General features: G+C 39.7%; 2 protein-coding genes across 2 annotated transcripts; one reads left to right on the top strand and one right to left on the bottom strand.

Moving 5' to 3' along the window:
- Positions 1 to 6747: 6747 nt before the first annotated feature.
- Positions 6748 to 21743, bottom strand: rtf2 (replication termination factor 2). Its single transcript, XM_068742354.1, has 9 exons — positions 21653 to 21743; positions 21325 to 21419; positions 20992 to 21085; positions 20776 to 20912; positions 20399 to 20477; positions 12338 to 12448; positions 11889 to 11943; positions 8476 to 8550; positions 6748 to 8162 (listed from the first exon to the last, which is right to left on the bottom strand). The coding sequence occupies exons 1-9, from the start codon at positions 21719 to 21721 to the stop codon at positions 7960 to 7962; spliced, it is 918 nt and encodes a 305-aa protein (XP_068598455.1). The 5' UTR covers positions 21722 to 21743; the 3' UTR covers positions 6748 to 7959.
- gcnt7 (glucosaminyl (N-acetyl) transferase family member 7) lies at positions 16872 to 19797 on the top strand. Its single transcript, XM_068742353.1, has 4 exons — positions 16872 to 17078; positions 17255 to 17996; positions 18266 to 18358; positions 18785 to 19797. Exons 1-4 carry the CDS (start codon positions 16872 to 16874, stop codon positions 19024 to 19026), a joined length of 1284 nt encoding a protein of 427 aa, XP_068598454.1. The 3' UTR covers positions 19027 to 19797.
- Positions 21744 to 22332: the final 589 nt, after the last annotated feature.

Below are 22332 nucleotides of genomic sequence, written 5' to 3'. Positions count from 1 at the left end.
TTGGAACAACACGAATATTCCCGCCAGAACGGATAACGGGAAACGGAGCGCACAAACGTATTAAAAATGATTAAAAAAACAATAATAAAAAACAATAAACGACCACCCACCACCAAAACAGAATTAGACCCAAGTTTTTATTTATTAATTATTTGCTATTTTAGAATAAGAAATAAACAATGTCATAAATAAACATGTTAAAGTTCAAGAAAAGGTGAAAAAAAGATCGAGAGCCATTCAAGATGATGTAATTCCACCCCAAACGCCACGCAGCCTGAGGCCTACGAAAAGAATCTGCTTTCAAAAGCAACCGAAGCTTTTTAAGGCCCAAACTGGCTCCTGTTATCTGATCCCCCCAAATACCTCAACGAACAGATCAAAGTGTCTTCGTTTGGTTAAGAATGTTGGAAAGATCTTCACCCGAGAAAAATAATCTTCTGACGCAGCACAACACCTGTCGTACAATAATAGGATAAACTACAGGATAAACTGTAGGTTATGTTGAGAAATAAAATACAATTGTTTGTGTCTTGATTATACTAAATGACTACTGATTTATCAATTCATTAGACATATGTCTTAAAGGAAAAATACCGGCTGCAGGTATCTTTAGGATTTGTTTTATATCATGGAGAAAAAAATGTAACAATTTCAAATATGTGGTGGCAATGACTTACATTTTAACGTGAATTTAAAATATTTCATCATATTATTACAGTGAGTACAACAGATTGATTTACCTCTACAAACATCTAGTAATCTTAGTAAAATCACACAAATGGAAAATATATTACTGAAAAATGTATGACGAAATGGCCATTGACAAGATGCCAAATTTAAAGAATAAAATAACAGATTTTAGATTTTGTTTTTGTCCATGTCCATGCCCAGGTCCATGCGGCATATTTATTTGCGAAGCATTTATGTTTTTTTTTTTTAAACTATGCATAAATCTATCAATCAGCATGCATGAAATCCCATCATGAAGCAGAATGAAATCAAGAAGACTTACTTCTTCGTTTTCTGTGATTATATTATTTATCAATGATTAGATTGTTTATGGTGTAAGTTACATTTAATGAAAAGCATGAGGAAGACACAAAATACAAAATTCTACATCCCGCTAGGAAGTCTGTTTAATATTGAACATTGATGTTATTGGATCTGCTCCCACCTAGTGGCTACAATCTCACATTACTGCGATAATGACGATCACAAAAAAATCATTGTGAGACAATGTTAAAGTTTCAAATATGTGGAGCGACTCTTGATCATGAAATGCAACCTCATCTCATCGTAACCGTGGGACCGTGAAACGCTGTGGAGATTTCTCACATTGTGTGGATTGTGCAGAGTCTGATTGTGCATTGATGATCAACGTGAATGATTGATATGGAGCCAGCTAGAAAGAAAATAATTTTCCCAGTGTGGGAACATTTTGATTTAATTTCTCCCAACAAGGTAGGTACATGTTAATTATTGCAGAATATTTTTTTGTAATTAATATTGATTGTGCAATGCAATTTATCTTTAGCTCTCCTTTGTACAAGGTGAAGTGTCTGTTGTGTTAGGGAGTTGGGGTACAGCAACAACACCTCACCCATGCTCAGGAGGACAACCATGAATGTGGACCAAGACCAAGTGAGTCTTCAAAAACGTTATAAAATAGCATGCAGTAATGTGATTAACCCTTATATGGTATTAATATTTTTGTTACACAGTGGGTCCGGGTCTGGTGGACCCATTGAAATTTGGGGCTTTTAATTCAACATAATCAGAAGATTTTTTAAATGATCTCAACTGCAAGTAATATAAACAATTCATATGTTAAATGTGTTCCCTTTACCTTTGTAAAATCATATTTATGATTTTTTTTAATTAAAGTGCTACAAAATAAGAAAATCCATCATAAAACAGGCATAGCTAGAAAATAATCAGCAAATGTACAAATGAAGGAAGTTCTTTTATAAACAGTGTTTTATTTGAATTTCATTTCATTATTTATATAATTTCCTTTGAATTGATTATTAGCGTCGTTTTATTTTGAAAAACGACCGGATTTTCTCCAATGTGACGATCGCAATGGGAATCTTCTTGGTCACATGATACCTTACTCAGAAAGAAAGCCCTACCCTAGAGAAAATGAGTAAAAACAAACTAACTAACAAACTTCTTTTAGAGCTTCTTTGCAAAGAGGATGAGGAGGAGGAAGAAGAGGAGAAAGAGGAGCCAACAAACTCCAAGAAAAGAAAGTTTCTTTTAACAGACAAACCAGGAGACAGGCTTAAATACAGGTTTATCAACAGGTGACTCACACACCAGGTGCATTACACAGGTTTATGTGGCGACACCAGTAAACGAGAAAATTCCTCTGCACATAGAGACCAAGAACCCTGGATTAAAAGACAAGAACTATTTTTATTTTTAAATGAACATGAAGAACAGAAGCAACTAATTATTGAGGGTCACAACTTTAAAGGATATTTCCACAGCCTCTGCTACAGCCTCGAACAACTACCAACAAATGTGTGTGAGTAGATTAATAGTTATTACAAGATGTGGGGCGGCACAACTACCATATCGTAACACTACCTCTGGCGTGGTGGTTAGCGCTGTCACCTCACTGTAAGAAGGTACCGGGTTCAAATCTGTCTGCAGAGTTTCTATGTCTGCATGCGTTTACTCTGGGTTCTCTGGTTTCCTCCCAAAAGCACACAATTTAGGTGACTTGATCACTCCAAATTGTCCGTAGTGTATGAGTGTGTATGTGAGTGGTTTGTCTATGTGTGGCCCAGCGAGGCGCTGGCGAGGGGTCCAAGGTGAACCCCGAGGTGAACCCCGAGACATACCCCAAGGTCAACCCTGAGGCGTACCCCGACGTGAACCCCGAGCCGAACCCCGAGGTGAACCCCGAGACATACCCCGAGGTCAACCCCGAGGCGTACCCCGAGGTGAACCCCGAGACGTACCCCGAGGTGAACCCTGAGGCGTACCCCACCTCTCGCCCATAGCCAGCTGGGATAGACTCCAGCAGCTCCGGCTGAAGCGGCTGTTTATATACAACTAGAAAAGCACTCAGAGAGCGCAGACCTCCGCCAAGCAGCTCATTCCTCTCCTAATTAGATTTACACCGTCCACATGGTGATCTTGATCATCACCAGAAGGTTCTAAATTGTTCTTGGTATCTTTAAACACAAACCATGAAAAGTCAAAGTGAATCGGAGTTGATGTGTATTTTTAACTAATTTTTGAATCTGTAAATGGGCTTTCAATATAAAAATGTTATATTTTATCCTGACCTCATTCTGGATCCGATCCAGATGAAATTCGGTGCAGAGATAGAGACCCCCACCCTACATGACTTTGTCAAATTTCATAAACACCGGTCAATAATCATCCGAGACATTGAGGAGCAAATTTTGAAGCTCCACTGACGGCAATGCTATCAAACATTTCAAAGTGATTCAGAATCCAGAATCTTTTATGGATCATCACCAGAATTGTATCAACTGTTCCTGGTAAGATGTTCAACATTTCCTGAAACTGTAATAAAGATCCGTCCAGAATGTTTTGGGTTATCTTCCTAACAGTCAGACAGACAGACAGACAAACCAACATTGGCATAAACATAACCTTGTCAGCGGAGGTAATAAAATGGATGGATGGATAGTTATTATAAGTGGATATTATAAGGTTTTTACATTACTCTTTTTTTAATTACCCACTCCGCTCCCTGTGTGTGGAAAATATGCCCGGCATGAAACCGGACTTGGTATCTCCCTCCCCTCCTGTGAGCTTCCGTATTCTGTCGTCATTGCTCTGATTTTTTTTTTTAAACTCTGCACTCCAGCCAGTCCCCTCCTTGGATTACGGTGGACATCGCTAATCTACTGATGTCTGGTTGCACCCTTTGTCCGTCCTGCCTCATGCTCATACCTTGGATAAGAACATGGCCAATCACAGTAGCTCTGATTTCATCAGTGGTGCTGGGCAAACAGTAGTGAGGCATCAGAGCTTGTGTCCCTCTTCCTGATGCGGAGTTATTCAAAACGCTGTCAGAGCTTGCATCAAAACACCAGTTCCACGTGATCGAGGACGAGGACGATGCTTTGAACGTCATGGCCGCTTCACTTCACACTGTCATTGCATCAAAATGTTCCGAAGCATTTCGTTCTCTCATTTTCTTTCAGTGCGTTCCGAGCCAAGGCCGGCTTGACAGGTTTTACAGGTCTGAGTGGTTTGGCGCTATGTAAAACGCATCCCAGCATCATCCGTCCCCTGTGAAAAGATTTTTTTTTGAAGCTGGTGAGCCAGAAGAGGAGCAGAACGAAGCCTGCCACAGTGGGTTAGATGGGATACAAATGATAATGACTGAATCTTTCAGTGGGTTCAGGTAACTGAGCATTTGTTTCAGACAATATAAGGTTTAGTGATTTGAGTAAAACTGTAATATATAAAGTCACCTTAGTTTGACATATATATATAGACACACTTGCATTTGTCATCCAGGAAATGGCACTATATTCATGTGGAGGAGACTTCCATTAAATATTCTTTGATTAAAGGAAGATGCACCTCAGGGATTGATAAGTGATTTATTGAGAGACAGAGCTGCGTTATGGTTTGGTGATGACCAGAGGAGGCCGTAATAATGGATCTAGTAAATACGAAGTGCCAAAAGTTGAGGTAGAAATGTCCTCAGCAGTAAGGAACTGGTTTTATTTTCTTCACTTTTTAAATATTTGCTGTTTCCTTATACCAGGGGTGTCCAAACTTTCCACTTTCCAACCACCTCTCCAGCAGCTGATCTCACTAATGAGCTTCTTCTCTCAAATGGAAGGAGGTGTTGATAATTAAAATCACCTGCTTTAGTAACCGGCTGGAAGGAAAACCTGCAGCGTCTCAGCCCTTCGTGGAACAGTTTGGACACCCCTGCCTTACACAGTACATTTCTCTCAGTTGTGTGCATATTTATACCCATATACACATGAAATGAGAGCAGAAGATGGATGAAATGTTCTACATGAAAGATGTAGAGCACAAATGGGGCTTTTTTTGTGTTCTTGGAACTGAAGCAGTTTTATTCATCAATATTTTTAATTGGTTCCAATGCTACGACGTCACCTGTTCCTCAGCGACTGTAAATCAATGTAAGAGGAAATGCATAAAAAACGCACGACTGCTGCCCCGTTATAATGTTGATGTCATGAATCATACATCCTATCTGAAATGGTCCCCGGTTCAAGTTGCAAGCCTGTTAACAATGTTGCCAATCAGCATGTCTACGTGAATTGTCTTTGATGGCATTGATTTCACCCCAAAATAATTTATGTAGCTGATGATGAAGAATGAAAGCCAACTAAACGGCTCAATAAATCTGTCGTTTAGAGTAAGTCACGGGGAACTTGTCAGTCCTCTGCTGCCCGAAGCTCGTTCCATCTCCAATAGTTCAACACAAATGGACTGAGTTTGAGGTTCGCAGACTCCTTCACACAGTTTTTGGGAGACTTGGATGGCAGCTCCACTCAGGTCAAACACTCCTGTAGATATGGGAGAAAAATGAGCGACAAAGAGCACCTGTTTGCAACTCTGTGCCCACTGCCCTGAGCTGCACCTTTGACATGTCTCAGCTGAGACTAAGCACAAAGCAATGCGCTTTAATGGTCATGGCTCACACTGACTTGAGCCTTGGAGTTATAAGTACTCAATGCCACATACTGGATTATATGTCATGTTCTGCAACACATTCCAATTTCTTAACTAGTTGTGAATTTGTGATAAATACAGGTTAAAATTATGGTAGGTAAATTAGGGTTGAAGGAGTGTACAGACATTTTCACACACACCATCCGACACAGCAAACCACAAATAACTAAGCAAAGCGACTAAAAACAACATTATTCGCTGGAGGAAGACCTTAAGTTATACTAAAATGCAGTAGTTGAGTATTTCTATTAACCCTTCTAATTAAGATTCCCAAAAGCACCTTCTTTCACCACAGGGGGATTTGTCTGGAAGCTGCTGTTCAGTTTTCCTGTATCATCTGAGGCCATTTGAGCACAGGCGTCAGCAACCAAGCAACAGGATGACGTCTGTTTTGATTTTACTTATAGCTGGTTGTCCCCAACACGAAAATGCTTTTGACACCTTAGGTGGAGCGGCACGGTGGGTTGCGCTGTGGCCTCACAGCAAGAAGGTCACAGGTGCAAGTCCAACTTGGGGCGTTTCTGTGAGGAGTTTGCATGTTCTCCCCTGTGTCTGCGTGGGTTCTCTCCAGGTTCTCCAGCCTCCTCCCACCACCAAAAACATGCAAATTAGTTTAACTGGTTATGCTAAATTGACTGTAGCGTGTCCATGAATGATTGTCTGTCTGTGTGGCCCTGCAATGAACTGGCAGCTTGTACGGGGTGTGCCCCTCCTCTCGCCCGTTGACTGCTGGGATAGGCTCCTGCAATACCCATGACCTCAATTTCGGATAAAGCAGTGAGGAAAATGAATGAATGACACCTTAGATGTACACATAAACTGTAAAGAGATGTTATAACATCTTTTCACATTTGGATTTGATTTTCCCTTGAGCAAAACAGGTACTGTCGTTACTGCTGTTGCTTCTGTCATCAGTTGTAATTATTATTTTGCACATAAAGGACAGTGTTACTGTACTGTATATTAGGTACAGGTGAACGTTTTACTGGTTCCAGGGTCTGGATGAGACACATAAGAGGAAATAGATGAATACAAATCAGCTGAAAGGAATTGAAAATACATTTATTTTGTAGCATGCAAAAAAGAAAAATTCAAGTCAAATTACAAGCAGGAAAAATACATTTTAACCTTCTTGAAAAAAACAAACCATTGGGAAGGCATGTATGGGAAATTTTTGTATTTGCGACTCTTTGAAGAAAAGAAAAACAGAGTTATTTGCGATCCTTAAGAGCACCAAGCTGAATGCTTCTCCTTTTGTCCTGCTACTTTTACTTATATTTGATCGATTTTTAATAGATTACATTTGGAACATGAAAACATAAGAACGCTATATTAAAAAAAAACACTATTCTGTAGAACAGAATCCAAATGCATTAATTTTGTCATTCCCACTCTGCGCCTTAGATACCCGTTACTATGCAGCAATCTCCTGGAGAATTGCATCGTGCTTTACAAGCCACCAAGAATGAGGGATCCAAATTATTATTTTTCTTTAATTTTACCAAATTCTCTGTCTAAACCTTGTGATTCACATAGTTTCCTGATGGATAGACAACTTAACGTGTTGCTTTAGGCTGTCATTAACTGGTTAGTTCAGTGAGAGCAGGGTCAGTGGAGCCAGAAATGGTACCAGAACCATGGCTGGGAAAGCAGCCTATGAAACCAGGCGCAGCAGCCTCTACTGACTTCATGACGAATTAAGAGATTTGAGGTTTATGTGGCTGGAGGAAGCCAAGAAGAGAAAGCAGAAAATAAAAGAAAAGTCAAGGCATTCATTTGTAGAAATTACTGAGCACAGGAAGGAAACAGGATCTGCTTTAAAGATGAAACATGTTTGCACTTCTTTTTTTTTTTTAACAAGAATGTAATCATGGCTAAAAATAATCTGTCACTACATTTTTTATTGTTCTAACCAGGCAGACAGAATTTTAAAAAGCTGCACTGTCCACTAGGAGACAGCAGTGACAAACGTAAGTCATCCTACCATCAATCCTCCAAGCACCGATGACTGAGATCTCAAAGATGTTGGAGAATACATGAGGGAGGAATTATGTTACAAAACAGAGTCTGAACAGTCTTGGGAGCTATTAACAAAGTGTTTACAACATGTAAACACTGCGCTACCGAGGACTGAAGGGACCAGTTGGTAGACATGTTGGTAATGTGTGTCCTGGTGCTGCGTAAATAAGGTTTATCAATGTTTGAAGGGTCATGATTCTTGGAGCCCCTGTCTGTGGTGCCCTGTGATAGTAACTAGAAGTGATACGGGGTGTGGGTCACCCAATTGGAAGTCTGCGCTTTAGTGCGCTTGGCAGAGCTGTGCGTGGTGAACAAAGATTTGAAGGCCTCGGACTTCTCCATTTCCTGGATGGATCTCTTGCTTGTGGAGTTTTTGGAAGTGTTGATGTCTTTAGAGGAGGTGGAGGATCCCGAGGGTCCTGAGGGCCCATCCAAACCTAGTAAAATGATAGTTGACATGAAAAAAACAAAATAAAAACAGTGTGAACATAAGAACTATCATAATTAAAAATGTAAAACAAATAAAACAAAATCCAAGGATTATGATTTTTCCTCAATTTCACTATTTGGATACAATTGAATAAATCATTGTTCGCCCTGTTCTGAATACCAACTTGCATAATAAACAAAGGCCAAATTGGATGCCCAACTGACAACCCCCCCCAACTTAATTTTCAGATCAACTGCCATGATTGATTCTGGCAGATGGTCATGTTCAAAAGCTCGACAGAGATAAGTGTGATTGGCCACCTGACTGGTCGCTTTCACCGCCATTTGGTAGTGAGCTCTCCTCTGCTACGTCCACTTGCTGAGATTGTGCATCGTCTACAGGAAGAAAAAGGATTACGTTTGATCAAGGCAGAATAACTGATCAATTAAACAAAACATCTGAAAGAATACATTAAATCATCAACGACTCTTTTACCTACATGGAGATGCAAGTTTGTAAAATGTGATGTTTTCTCACGTAGTAAAGAAGAGCTAATAAAAGCCCATGTTTTACAATCTAAAATAAGGTTTCCACAAGCAGGAAAAAGCTGCGCTTCACTTTTAGACAATGTTTCATTTAAACTTGAGCAACATATATAAATGTCAAGTTTTTCTCGGCCAACACCCTGATCACTTCTGAGATCTGAGCCCTGTGATGTCCTAGTGAACAGGAAGCCAAGGTAAAAAAAAGAAAAGACAAAAAAAAATAAAAAAAAAAGAAATGAACAGGAAGCCACAACAATGTTCACTAACAGCACAACACATCACCGGAGGTCTCTGATCTAAGTAATATATATATAAAACAACACAATGGTAGTGTGATTTCACCGTTTTACTGGAATGCTTAACTCGCAGCTAATTATCAGATTTGGCTAAAGTGCTCGTAGAGACTAAACGGCCTTTGAAACTAGACTTCAACTGATTGGACATAATTTAGCTTTCGATCGTCTAAAATATTTACAACTATGTTTCAATGTTTTCATATTTATAATAATGTTCATAATAATGCTACAATATTATAATCATTTCAAATTAGTTTATTATTATATCGCGCTACTGATTGCCATGGAATCAAATTTATGTGCAATCTATTTTGATATGAATAAATATGTTTCATATATTGTAATGTTCCTTTTTAAACCTCCAAAGAAAAACTAGCATCTTTTTTCAGCAGTGCACAGGAAACTGTGGCTTTGCATAAAACTTTCCAGGGGAAGAATGATTCACCGAAACAGACACGTGACAATCCGCTGTCTACTTTGAATGACTGCAAAGTCTTCAAAGTATCTGTATGGCTTTAGTGTCTTTTCAGCTAAAAATGACTAATTACTGCATTATTGTTCCCTGAAGAGCAATAAGTCCATTACCAGCTGATTGCTAATATAATACCATTACAGACGTACGTTCTGAACCTTTCTGCGTCCCACATATTAGTCTTATTATTATTTATACATTATATGAATTAACAATGACTCAGATCCCCTGTTCAGGAAAATCAGATGAAAATAATCCATGTATTCTTTCAAGTTCTTCACCTCCCACCAATAAGAGCTGGTCAACATGAACAGAATGTTGGTTAAGTCACACCTACCATGATGTCTCCAAGCAAGCTCTGGTGAGCCGAGTGCAGACCTGGGACATTAGGTGCATGCTCTAGCAGGAAAACTACCAGGGTATTCCAAAATCTATTTATGTATACAGACTATTACACAACACATGCATGGAAAAATAATAATAATTGGTAACCTTCCTTTAAAAACAATGGCAACTAAAAAATCTCAACTGAAAAAAAGTAATAATAATAATTTAAAAAAGTAATTTTTGAATTACAGTATTTGCTTTCAACAGAGGTGACCTCCTCACTTGTCTTTCATGACATTAACTTTGGCTCAAACAGCAACAGATGTTGCGATGACACTGATGTACATTGACCTTGGAGTTCACCGCTAATCTCCGTTTACCACTTCTAATAGCCGTCTCCATGATTTGTCATCAATTTTCCTCTTGAGGCTACGTCCACAGAAGGTGGTAACAGTCCATCCATCAATCTTCCGCCGCTTTTCTGCAGCCGGGTCGCGGAGACAACAGTCTCAGCTTTCCAGATGTCCCTGTCCCCAGACACCTCCCTCCAGCTCTTTCGGGGGGGGTCCCAGGTCAACCGAAAGACATAGGACACGCTGGAGAGACTAGGTCTTCCCCGAGGCCTCCTACCGGCGGGACATGCCCGGAACATCTTCCCAGGGAGGCGTCCAGGGGGCATCCGATATAGAAGCCTCGGCCACCTCAGCTGACTCCTCTCGATGTGGAGAAGCAGCGACTCTACCCTGAGTTCCTCACTGGTGACTGAGCTCCTCACCCTAAGGGTCCACCCAGCCACACTGCGGAGGAAACTCATTTCCACCGCTTGTATCCAGGATCTTGTCCTTTTGGTCATGACCCAAAGCTCATGACCATCGGTGAGATTAGGAACGTAGATTAACCGTTAAATCGAGAGCTTTGCCTTTCGGCTAAACTCCTTCACCACGTCAGACCGATACAACGACTGCATCACTGCAGCTGCCGCACCAATCCTTCTCACGCTCCATCCTTCCCTCTCTCGTGAACAAGACCACAAGATACTTGAACTCCTCCACTTGAGGCAAAGACACCCCACCGACCCGGAGAGGGCAGAGCACCTTTTTCCGGTTGAGAACCGTGGCCTCGGATTTGGAGGTGCTGATCCTCATCCCACTCGCGTCACACTCGGCTGCAAAACGCCCCAGTACACGCTGAAGGGCCAGGCTCGAAGAAACCAACAGGACAACGCTGTCCACAAAAAGCAGAGATGAAATCCTTTGGCCCCCACACCAGACCCCCTTCGTCCCCTGGCTACACCTAGAGATTCTGTACATGTAGATTATGAACAGAACCGGTGATAAAGGGCAGCCCTGAAGGAGACCAACATGAACCTGGAGCTTTGATCGTTTAGGGAGCGGCCAGCCCTCAGCAAAGGGCCCCAAACCCCATGTGGACTGGTTGGGTGAATTCCCACGAACCCTCGAGCACCCGATGGAGGCTGGAGAGTTGGTCCGGTGTTCTACGACGGGGACGAAAACCACATCGTTCCTCCTACATCCAAGGTCGGTCTAATTCTCCTCTCCAGCACCCTGGAGTAGACTTTACCCGGGAGGCTGTTTGTTGGTCTTGGATAGCCACATGTCTTAAGAGCTCTTAGAAACAAGCCCTGATACAATAATACAACTAACTGCAAACTCTTCCATCACTACATTATAGATAAATGTTTTCTTAAAATATTAATTGAAAATATCATGCGACGGTAGTAATTCATCATCACAGGACAATAATATCAACCCAGTTGACAGAGCCGGGACAAAAACATTCCTGCAGAACCAAAATAAAAGGCAATATGCCACAGTGGTCCTATCTAATGATCATGGCATCAGGATCTGGCATACAGCGAGTTAGTTACATTCAGCTTCTAAATGAAAATAAACAGTTTTATATTACAGATGATGATGTCACATTCTGAAAGGGCGAATAACAAAAATTAATTGAAAAACACTATACTGAAAACATTATTAAAATGACCAATTTAAGATATTAGCGGGTGATTGCAGCTTCGTTTTCTTCTGCTAAACACGACACGTGATGCCTCAGCTGTACTTCCTACTTGCCTTTGGGTTCTGATGGCGTGGACACCGTTTCTGCTGCTTTGCTTTTCTTTGACTTCTAAAACAAGGGAAAATGCAAGAATGAATCCAATACAAATACAGTAATAGCTTGACAAAAACGAGTGTAATTTATACTCGCATCTCAAAGCAAACTATTGCTCGCAGGTTTGCTCGTATCTCGGAACACTCGCATGTTGAGGTACTGCATGACGTAATATGTAATGATATTATATGATTGGGTGCATTTGCTTACAGTTTCACCTGACAAAACACCAAAAGGTTTTTTTCATGATGAAGGAATCTAAAAATATAGATAAAATAAATGTATATTTAGGTCTAGAGAAGACCCATACTTTTCAAAAGCTGATAACCCACTCTCCCAGAGACAATTTTCAAAAATAGTTTCCTCAACATCCAGCCACAATTCTATTAGTTCAGCACTGCAGACCCACCTTAGTTTTAACTCTGGCTCGTCTCTCTTCCATCTTCTCCCTCAGTTTCTCAATTTCCTCCTTACAGCCATTGAGAACTACGATATCCTCATATTTGAAGGACTCCCCACACTGAAGCACAAACATGGCAGCCATGGCTAGACATGTTAATAAATACTGTCTGATGCAGCAGAAAAAACATTTCAAACAAATGTAAAAGGTCATCACACATTATATAGCTGTGAAAATAGTAAAGACAAAAACAGCAACACCTTGCAGCAGTGCAAAAATAACTGACCCCAAGAAGATCTTTCCATCACAGTTCTCGATATGCCCAAATACAATTTGGTGCTTCTATTTGTGAACAAAACTTGAGTTAAATAAGCCTTTGGTGTACATAGAAAAAGTCTTAGATCTTTGATTTCAACTCATGAAAAATCGGAGTAATAACAAAAGTGTTGTATTTATATTTTTTGTTCAGTGTAATTAAAGCAATTTCTTCCTGAAGCATTTTTAGAGGGGTGTAAAGCATTAGTCTCATTTTAAGGCTGAGAAGAATGACAGCAATAACGTATGACAGGGAATACCCAATCTGTACATTTATATGACACAAATGCACAGATACAATTCGTTTCCACACACGTCCTCAATCCAATCTGCCAATATTCAATTTCAAAAAAGGAAAAATGGATCACTTCACATCCAATCCACGTAAAACCAGTCTAATTCTTTACTTTTGTAATGATAAAATAATTTGCGCGCGGCTTTTGTATTGTCATGTAAGAAAACAAAATGAATGTCACTGTTTATGGATAACTGAACATCAGTGGATCTACAATGGTTGCAGTGAACATCAAAACTATTTGGAGACAAAATTGGATTGTATTTGATTATTCTCATGATTGCCATTCACATATTAATTTGCAAAACATTCAGAAAGGCAAATGTATTTAAAACACAAAAGATACGCACAAACACGCTCTACTTTCAATGAGCAAGACACCATTTTATCTGGGTTTTAAGTGCTTCACAGAGAGCTGCACTTACTTTGACTTGCAAAGCAATAATTTGCACAGCTTTTGTCAGGCTTGGTGATTTATTTATTTATTTGTGAGTTATCTATGGCGGGGACCAGATGTCTGTATGGAATGGAAAAAAGCCAAGTAATTTCCATAAGCAAATGCAGACGTTTGACTTATTTATTTGGAAAACATTTGCAGGGTGTGGACACTGCAAACACACAGAAGTTGAAGCATGAAAATAATCGGTCTTTCAGGTTATAACTATTCAATAAAACTGCAATAACAATCAATAACACTGATGAACTTCCGGGCGGCCCGGTGACACAGTGGTAAGTAAGCACTGTTCCCTCACAGAAAGGAGGTCACAGAAAGGAGGTCGCGGGTTCGAATCTTGTGTCTTGTGGAGTTTGCATTCTCTCCGGGTTCTCCGGTTTCCTTAGGATTGGTGATGCTAAATTGCCCGTAGGTGTGATTGTCTGTCTCTGTGTTGCCCTGCGATGAACTGGCGGTTGTCCAGGGTGTACCACGCCTCTCGCCCAAGGAGCTTCCTGTCTCACCTCATCTGTTAGTCTATCCATCACCATGGCAAACAAAAAGGGGCTCAGAGCTGATCCCTGGTGCAATCCCACCTCTACACTAAACTGCCCTGTCACTCCTACTGCACACTTCACTGCTGTCATACAACTGTCAAACATGTCCGTAAGTACTCTGACACTCCCTGCCACTCCAGACTTCCTTATTAGGTACCACAGTTACTCTCTTGGCACCCCGTCATTCTGATTTGACAATAGCTTCCCAAAACATTCGATATTATTTCTCTGGAACTTTCTATGACGAACAAAAACATGGCTGTAACATTATTAGAAAAAAGGGGAACACACACAAATAAAAAAAAACTGTGAGTAACCAGCAGAGGTCTATTGTGTTGCCATAATGCAGGCTTAATGGGTGTGAACTCCAACCATGTGCTCTGTTCAACACAAGAGGGCTAATCTCAGGAGCTGACCAAGCAGCAACAAACTGTGGCTGCCGCTCCAAAGTCAGTCAGTTTGGAGCTGCTATTACCGTAAATGAGCAGGCTGCTGATCAACAAATCAGTGAACTCGTCAGCGAGAGGCTAGGAAGTAGGTCAGTGAATGTGACAGAGACAGCACTCAAGGGAGATGGATTGTGCATGGTTCTTCATGTGTGCCTTTTATTGGGCAGAGGAACTGGAATAAAAAGGCATTTTGAGAAACAAAAAGAGGAAAGGAAATGCTTTAAGGACAAATAATGGAAAGCAAGAGGAAAAAAGTGAGTAGGAAACTAAGGGAGGAGAATGGTGTGTGTGTTTCTACAGGTAACCAGGCAGGATTGCACCATGTCTCGTGGGGATGAGGGGGTAGTGTCTTCATCAGCAACGTATACAAGTAGGTGGGGGGGAAAACCCACACAAAAGTGCTCCTCACTCTAACAGTGGCTCCAGCTGTGAAAGGATCACCTCCCAGATCACTGGCTGCTAGAAACAACAAAACAATACTGCCAAACAAATTTTAAACCTGAGACCTAACCCCTGATGATGCTTTGTTGCTGATGTTTGTGGCGCTGGTGGAAAATGCTTGTTCTCCCCACTGGTCTGTGTATGGATCGTACACACAAGGTCAGAGCTGTTTCGGTAACAATGACCAGAAGAGCTATCGATGATCAAAGTTTTACTTCTTCACCTTAAGGACTAATGACTAGACTGCCTAAAAGGTAACTTTCTGACATTAAACTCTGCTACGGGTGTTTATATGATGCAATGGTTTATTATTTAAATAGTTTGTGCACAGAAATGCATTATTAGATGTGGGATTATTATTATTATTACCTGAAGCTATACTTCAGATTTCAACTGCCTGAATGACTTGAGTAATTAAGTAGCAATCCATTCCTTTTTCAAATGATAGTTTCTAGTTATTTTCTCTGTTGAGGATCTAAAACTGATCAATCAAAGTGCAATATTCAGAACATCCAGAAATATGTTTATATTTTTATTTCGTAATACTGTTCTGAGGGCACAGAATTCAGAATAGTCCTCAGAGATGCTGTTGTCTCCTCTGCAATAGAGAGTGAGATGTTTCTTTTGTATTTTCTGTAGGATATTCGGCAGGGGGCAAAAACACCACTGATTAAAATGAAAGCTACTTTTGAGTTGTTGCAACCATTATTATGTATTATAGGGTATATACATATATATGTAAATGTTTCATGTGATTGTTGAAAATTGTGTCATATTAAAATTAGGACTTCTTCAAAACATGAAATGTAAAAAAAACCTAAATGTTCTCTGCATATAATTTACAAACAGGTTTGTAGCAGCTCAATGGGCAGAAAATATTACAATAGAAATGATCAATTTATGATGTCCAACATCAAAATCTTTAATTGTAATTTGTGGTACAGAAGAACAAATGCCTTTTTTATTCAACGTATAACATTTCCTCACACAATTTTGGTGAAATTTGTTTAAAATGAAAACAAAATATTATAATACGTATACTAATATAACTCAAACAGTGTTGCAATTAGTATCCGAGTACAAGTCGCGTCACAACTATTCCCAAATCAGTTTGAAACATTTAAATTCATAGTTTTCATATGAAAACTGAATAGAACTTGAATTCCTGCTGTTTGGAAGTATGCTTCAATTAAAGCAATTCAAGTTGAGATGGCTTTCAATATGGCCAATATCTAGGGCTGCAACTATCAATTATTTAACTAACTGATTAATCAATCGATTAATTCGATAATTCAATTAATCTAATAATCGGATAAAAATACATTAAAGCGTTTCAGAATATTTTCAAGAGGTATAAAACAAGCAAACAAATGTTAAAGCTTACAATAACATTTATTTTAAACTGCACACTCATTAGGATTAAGATTGAACTTGAATTTCACAAGATCAACTAATTAATCTACTGGCTATGACAAAAACATTGACGGCTCTACACTTAGCAAAACATTTGGTAAACTACAGGGTTGGCAATTAGGATGAGCCAATGGAAATCAGATTAAATGAATATCTGATGAAATCATATCCACTTCCAGAAATTACATGACGACATCAATGCTCAAAGTATTTTGTGTTCTGTTTACATTTTGGAGTTGGGCTACAGTACATCCCCTCTACACACTCAGTGATCCTCATGTTCAACAAGAGATCAGAAGTCTCAGAAGAAGAGGCTAGGATAGCTCTAACATGATGCAAGGAAGTCTACTGCCCCATAATCTTATGTAATTGTTCTTGTGTGCTTTATTCCCAACAGGGAGCTGGTATCCTGCGTGCTCTCGTAGTCAGAAAAATAAAAAGGTAAATAAAAAAAGGTAAAGCGCCGAGATGCATTGATAGTTGTTTCATCATTGACGGACTGCCCTCTGATTTTAACTCTGGGGTTCCTTGAGATTCCCAGGGTCCAGGGTCTTCGTTGAAATTAACCAGTGGATGCTTTTTTTTTTGGCAGGAGTTCATCGGTGGTGTGGCTAGCTGTATACGGTGAAGCAGGAATATTATGTGCCAGCTTCAAAGAAGAAAACTCAGCCTCCTGTTTTGCCTGGGTTTAAGTGCTATTGTCTATTCGGTCATTTACTTGTGGATCAAGACACCAACAGAGCCAAAACTCTTAGATTCACCAAGGTGCAGGACCTTCGCCACTGAATGTAAAGCATTTCTGCCTGGAATAGAAGAGGACGTAGAATGGCATCGGCAGGACTGCCAGGTATGTTTATGCACATGCACTTCCTTATTGCATTTCTTAAATTGAATTGTGGAAAATTATGGAAAATCCCCCCCCTCAAAATAAATAAATAACTGCGCTCACAAAAATAAGATACTCTGTCAAAGGTATGCTGCAAATAACTTTGTAAAATAAGAAACAACATTTTATGCTTACAGGTGGAAAGTTTTATTCTTAATAATCAACTGCAGTGTTCCAATCTGACCAAAGATCTACACTTCATCACAAGACCACTGAGCCGTGAGGAAGAAGACTACCCTTTAGCATTCATTGTGACTATTCACAAGGAGTTAGAGCTTTTTGTGCGTCTCTTACGGGGCATTTACATGCCACAGAATGTCTACTGTATTCATGTGGATGCCAAGGCTCCAATGGCGTACCAGGCAGCTGTACGGAGGTTAGTCAGCTGCTTTAAAAATGTCTTTGTCTCCAGCCGAAGTGAGTCAGTGACTTATAGTGGATTTTCACGTCTGCAGGCAGATGTGAACTGCATGAAGGATCTAGCAGGGTCCAGCATAGGCTGGAGGAAAGTTGTAAATCTCTGCGGACAAGATTTCCCCTTGATGAGCAACCTGGAACTGGTGCAGTACATGAAGAGTAAAGAGTGGAGGGACAGAAACATGACACCTGGAGTAAAGCAGCCACTGCATATGAGATACAGAACTAAATTCCAGTACCGGCAGGTCGTGGGGTCACATGTAGCTTTTAAAGGATGGGGAATAAAGAAAAGTCCTCCACCTCATAAACTGCAAGTTTATTTTGGAACGGCCTATTATGCTCTCACAAGGGCATTTGTGGACTTTGTTCTGAAAAGCAGCATAGCCCACGACCTCTTGGAATGGTCCAAAGACACATACAGTCCAGACGAGCACTACTGGGTGACACTCAACCACATTCAAGGTAATCCATCTGCTTTAATCAGTCATAACATCTGCAGCGAATAGATTAACTCGTAAATTAGGACTACGTTTGATAATTATTTGATGGTGATGACACGTAAAGTGGATTTCATATACTGGCTGATCCTGATCAGGTGTATTTTTGGAGTAGATAGCCTCTTTCCTTTTGAAGTAACCTCCCAGATTTGGATTATAATAATTGTAAAAGGCATTTGTGATCTAATTCAGTTGCACAATCATGATTACTTTTGTCTAATTCTACATTTGAAGATGCTCCAGGCAGCTACATAGATGGAGAGTGGGAAGGAAATATCAGAGCAATCAAGTGGCGAGAACAAGGAACGGCACATGATGGCTGCAAAGGTACAGTAGAGCAACATTATCACACATTATCTGTGGTCTCAACTAAAGTACCCTTGCTCAACATGTTAATACCTGACATCTGGAAAGGTCACTGCAACATTCTGAACCAGTGATGTGTCTTCTAATTAAAAATAAATTGTCGTTTACATGTACAAATGAGTACATGTGTATTTCTCTTAGCATTAGACTAACTTAATAATCTATATATCTTGTCTTGTGAAGTGATTATTGCTTGATTCTCACTCTTTGGGTGTAGAAAGGAAGACATTACATTATTCTTGGCTATGGCAAGCCAAGATTTATTTAACAAAAGATGACTGATATGATTTGTCTCATGAGCGGCTCTACATTAGGTTTTGCCGCTGTTATATTGAATATAACAGCGGCATCTAACATACCAATCTTGTTTTGTGTGTGATTTTTCAGGACATTATGTACGAGATATATGCATCTTTGCCGTTGGGGACCTGCCATGGATCATAAACAAGAACAGCATGTTTGCTAATAAGTTTGAGAGCGATACCTATCCGGAGGCACTGGACTGTCTGGAACAGTGGCACAGGAACAAGGTGTTGGACCAAGCAACTGTTCCCATAAAGCCATCATGGCTCTTGGCCACACGGAAGAACTCGAGCAGCAGCGCCTTCAACAGCACGGCTGGAGCATAAACGCACTGCGAGAAGCAGGATGATGCACTGTGTAACCTTTTGTGATTATGTTGTGCATCAACTTTTGACATACTTGTTTATTTGTGTCTATTTATGAAAATATAAAATGGCTTTTTAATAAATCAGAAGAAAATCCACATGCCAGTTTACTAAAACCACTTTACAGTGCTTGAAATTAAAATAAAATGTATCAATTTGTATCAAAGTAAATAACAGATGCTTACAACTCAACATAAAGTATTACTTAAGTACTTACTTAGGTGGTTACTGTTTAATTAAAAGTTTAATATGATTTAATCAATATTATTCAATTTGTATTCCAGTTAAAAGCTTTGTTATAACTGTTACATGTTTTTCCATCCATCCATTCTCTTGTATTGTAATCGTTATATCTACAGACGCTTAGTCGCCTTGTAGGTCACGGGTCTGCTAGAACATATCCCATTCATTGTGGTTCAATTTGGGTCACTGTCAGAAATATCGAAAAGAAAAAAAAAAGGAACCAGTACTACAAGAAAATAGTCACTGCAACTCCATAAATATGCTGTTTTTTTCATGTTCACACGCATGGCTTTATGGGTGGAAATGTATTTTGGTTAGCTACACCTGTGGCCGCAGTTCCCACTTTGAAAAACAGTGACAGATATAAAGTTATAGCGCACGTTTGTAAATGCTGACACTTCCACTGTCTTGTTATGGGGTTTTAAGTAAAAAAAGAAAATGTATAAAGTACATTTCTGGGTAAAATTATTTTAAGGATAATTTGGTAAGAAACACAATAAAAATGTTATTGTATTGCCTTACTTTGTACTTATTTGCAGTTCTATCTTTAATTTAGCTGTACAAAATAATGCCACAAATAACCCTGAAAAATTGTTACTAAGATATTTTAGGGGCACACTAATCTCAGTCAGAGAGTATATGCACTGCAGTTCTCTTGCTTCAACCACAGGCTCAATTGCACTTCTTGCCCTTTGCTGCATGTCTTCCCTACAAACCTTCCCAAATGTCATGTTCCACAACAACACAAAGCTAACAGTGAGTTTCTTCAGCAAACAGTTGATCACAGATAAAAGACTGTCTTCTCATAGGTTTACTGTTGCATGGTTAGCACTGCACAGTATATATGTTATTGCCTTACAAGAATAAACATTCAATTTTGATTTACTCCAAACTGAGTTTCTGCAAAACTGAATTTCAAAACCTCCCAGGTGAGAATTAAAAAATGTAAGTATTGAACAGGACAGTTCATTACCAATGACTGAGGCCTACAAGAGAAAATAAAGGACAAAAATATACTACAAATATTAAATAATTTCTGAGGATGGCGAATAGGTTCATCACAGAAATTAAAAGAGGAAACATTTCTCACCTTGTGGCAGATTTCTGTCTTGACCTCTTTCATGGCTCTGTCAGAAAACACACAGCCACAGGTCTGTAGGTAAACGAACCTGAAAATACAAACACGGGGATTTATAATATACGGTAGTTCCTAATTCTCCGATTCTTGCTTGATATGAACATTCTGATATTTTAAAAACAGCTCTGAGAAATGTTTTTGCAATACCATTTGATTTAATACAATAATGTGATCAATACTAAACCCGTCTTTTAAGTCTCACCTGATGAGCAGATACAATCATGTTGATCATTAAATTATTGTCGTGTTTGTCTGATTATCTGATTACACTGCAGTGAAGTCTCAACATTTCTGATTGGGTGGTGGAACTTTGTCTTGTTTTGTGTTACCTGTGCTTGCCATTCATTTCCAACCCAACAACAGGGCAGATGAACATGCCGCAGTGGCCCTCATATCGGTCTCCTTTTGCAGTTCTTCTTTCTCCCTCCCACTCAGGGTTATCAGTCAAGTTCAGTTCTTTTATATCCTGGATATGTGATTCATTTATTACAATTTTAAATGAATAAATATATATATAATGCAGACAACTTTCACATGTAACATACCTTGATGCCACGGATGTGAACCACAGCTTCAGTATTGGGTCTCTCAGCAGTCTTGTCCAGAAGGTATTCAATTATGGCGTCCTTATTATACAGCCTGGAATATAACATTGAGCACAAAACACGCAGTGTTTTTAAATATTACATAAGTTGATATTTCATTCTGATTCGATGGATGGGGTTTTCTCAAAATGAAAAGTGCGTTATGTTTAAAGCAGAGGCCAGCGACACCAACATTATGTGATCACTCAGGGTCACGTGAGAAAGCAGGCATGCCTTATTAAACAGAGCCAGGTAACAACAGGTAGGCGAGGAACGAACAGAGCCAACACTCACCTTCCCAGTTCACAGGCTACAATGGGCCGTCGGAGCTTCTCCTGGCTCAACACGCAGTATTTCCATTTGGCAACCAACTCTGCACTTTTATCAACCTGGTCAAATGCGCAGATATACAAGGCCACGTCACACACATGCTTAGCTCTGAAGACAGCGAGTGGCAAATGTGTATTAAAGAGTTGAATATACTTAAATGTGCGACTAATAGGTGAAAATAATGACAAATAAGCTACTAATAGTCTTTTAAAGCGGTACGTTAGCTAGCTAGCTAGCAGCAGCACCGATACCTTTCAACAACATCGTTGATAGTTCTTAAAACACAACACACCTTTTCCACTTTTTTAGGGCCTTTCACCAGCTCGTGTCTTTTAGGAATCGTTCCTCCGTCACAACCCATTGTGAAAGATTAATGAAGAAAGTTAAGACTGTCGTGGACAAAGCGAGCTAGCCGGCAGGAAGTCCTAGTGGTGTAAACAAACAAGGAGACGCCCAACGAGCTCTCAGGATGTGTGATTAATTTGATGTCGCCCTCTAGTGGCCGGAATCTCTGCCGGTGTATTTTGTAGCTTCAGCCGCAGTGTGGCAGCATCACTCAAGATATCAGTTTGACAGCGTGAAGCCGACGTGTTCAAGGCCAGAGAAAGAAACCGGAGCTGTGGGGATGCTCGTCTCTTCAATCCTTTAAGTGGCCGGAACAATCTCAACCTCATCTACTTGTTTTTATCCTAACTAATATTATTTTTTTATGTATTTATTCTTCAAATTATAGATATGAATATTGGCACATATAAAACCCCAGAAATTTCTCGGTTGATGCTATTGTTACCCAAGGTGGTAGCTACAGCACCACCAAGCCCCTCCCTGGCACTGTTCATAAATTATCAACCATTTGTCATATAGATATATATTTTTGTGTTAGTTCTAAAGCAAGTACACTATTGTAGTTATGCTTGCAAACATTAAAATAAAATAAAAACATCACACAAAAGGCTTTTACTGCCATCCATC

This window comes from Brachionichthys hirsutus, chromosome 8, assembly GCF_040956055.1.
Source record: "Brachionichthys hirsutus isolate HB-005 chromosome 8, CSIRO-AGI_Bhir_v1, whole genome shotgun sequence".
NCBI lineage: Eukaryota > Metazoa > Chordata > Actinopteri > Lophiiformes > Brachionichthyidae > Brachionichthys > Brachionichthys hirsutus.
This window is presented reverse-complemented; position numbering and strand designations above follow the sequence as displayed.

What these genes read in the sequence shown, in the direction of transcription:
- gcnt7 (XM_068742353.1), top strand. Translation starts at nt 16,872, where the DNA reads ATGTGCCAGCTTCAAAGAAGAAAACTCAGCCTCCTGTTTTGCCTGGGT. An exon ending in GGCATCGGCAGGACTGCCAG is followed by an intron (nt 17,079 to 17,254) that starts GTATGTTTATGC and finishes TTATGCTTACAG; the next exon opens with GTGGAAAGTTTTATTCTTAA. An exon ending in GACACTCAACCACATTCAAG is followed by an intron (nt 17,997 to 18,265) that starts GTAATCCATCTG and finishes CTACATTTGAAG; the next exon opens with ATGCTCCAGGCAGCTACATA.
- rtf2 (XM_068742354.1), bottom strand. Translation starts at nt 21,721, where the DNA reads ATGGGTTGTGACGGAGGAACGATTCCTAAAAGACACGAGCTGGTGAAA. An exon ending in GAAATGAATGGCAAGCACAG is followed by an intron (nt 20,478 to 20,775) that starts GTAACACAAAAC and finishes TTGTATTTTCAG; the next exon opens with GTTCGTTTACCTACAGACCT. An exon ending in AGACAGAAATCTGCCACAAG is followed by an intron (nt 12,449 to 20,398) that starts GTGAGAAATGTT and finishes TTTGTGCTTCAG; the next exon opens with TGTGGGGAGTCCTTCAAATA.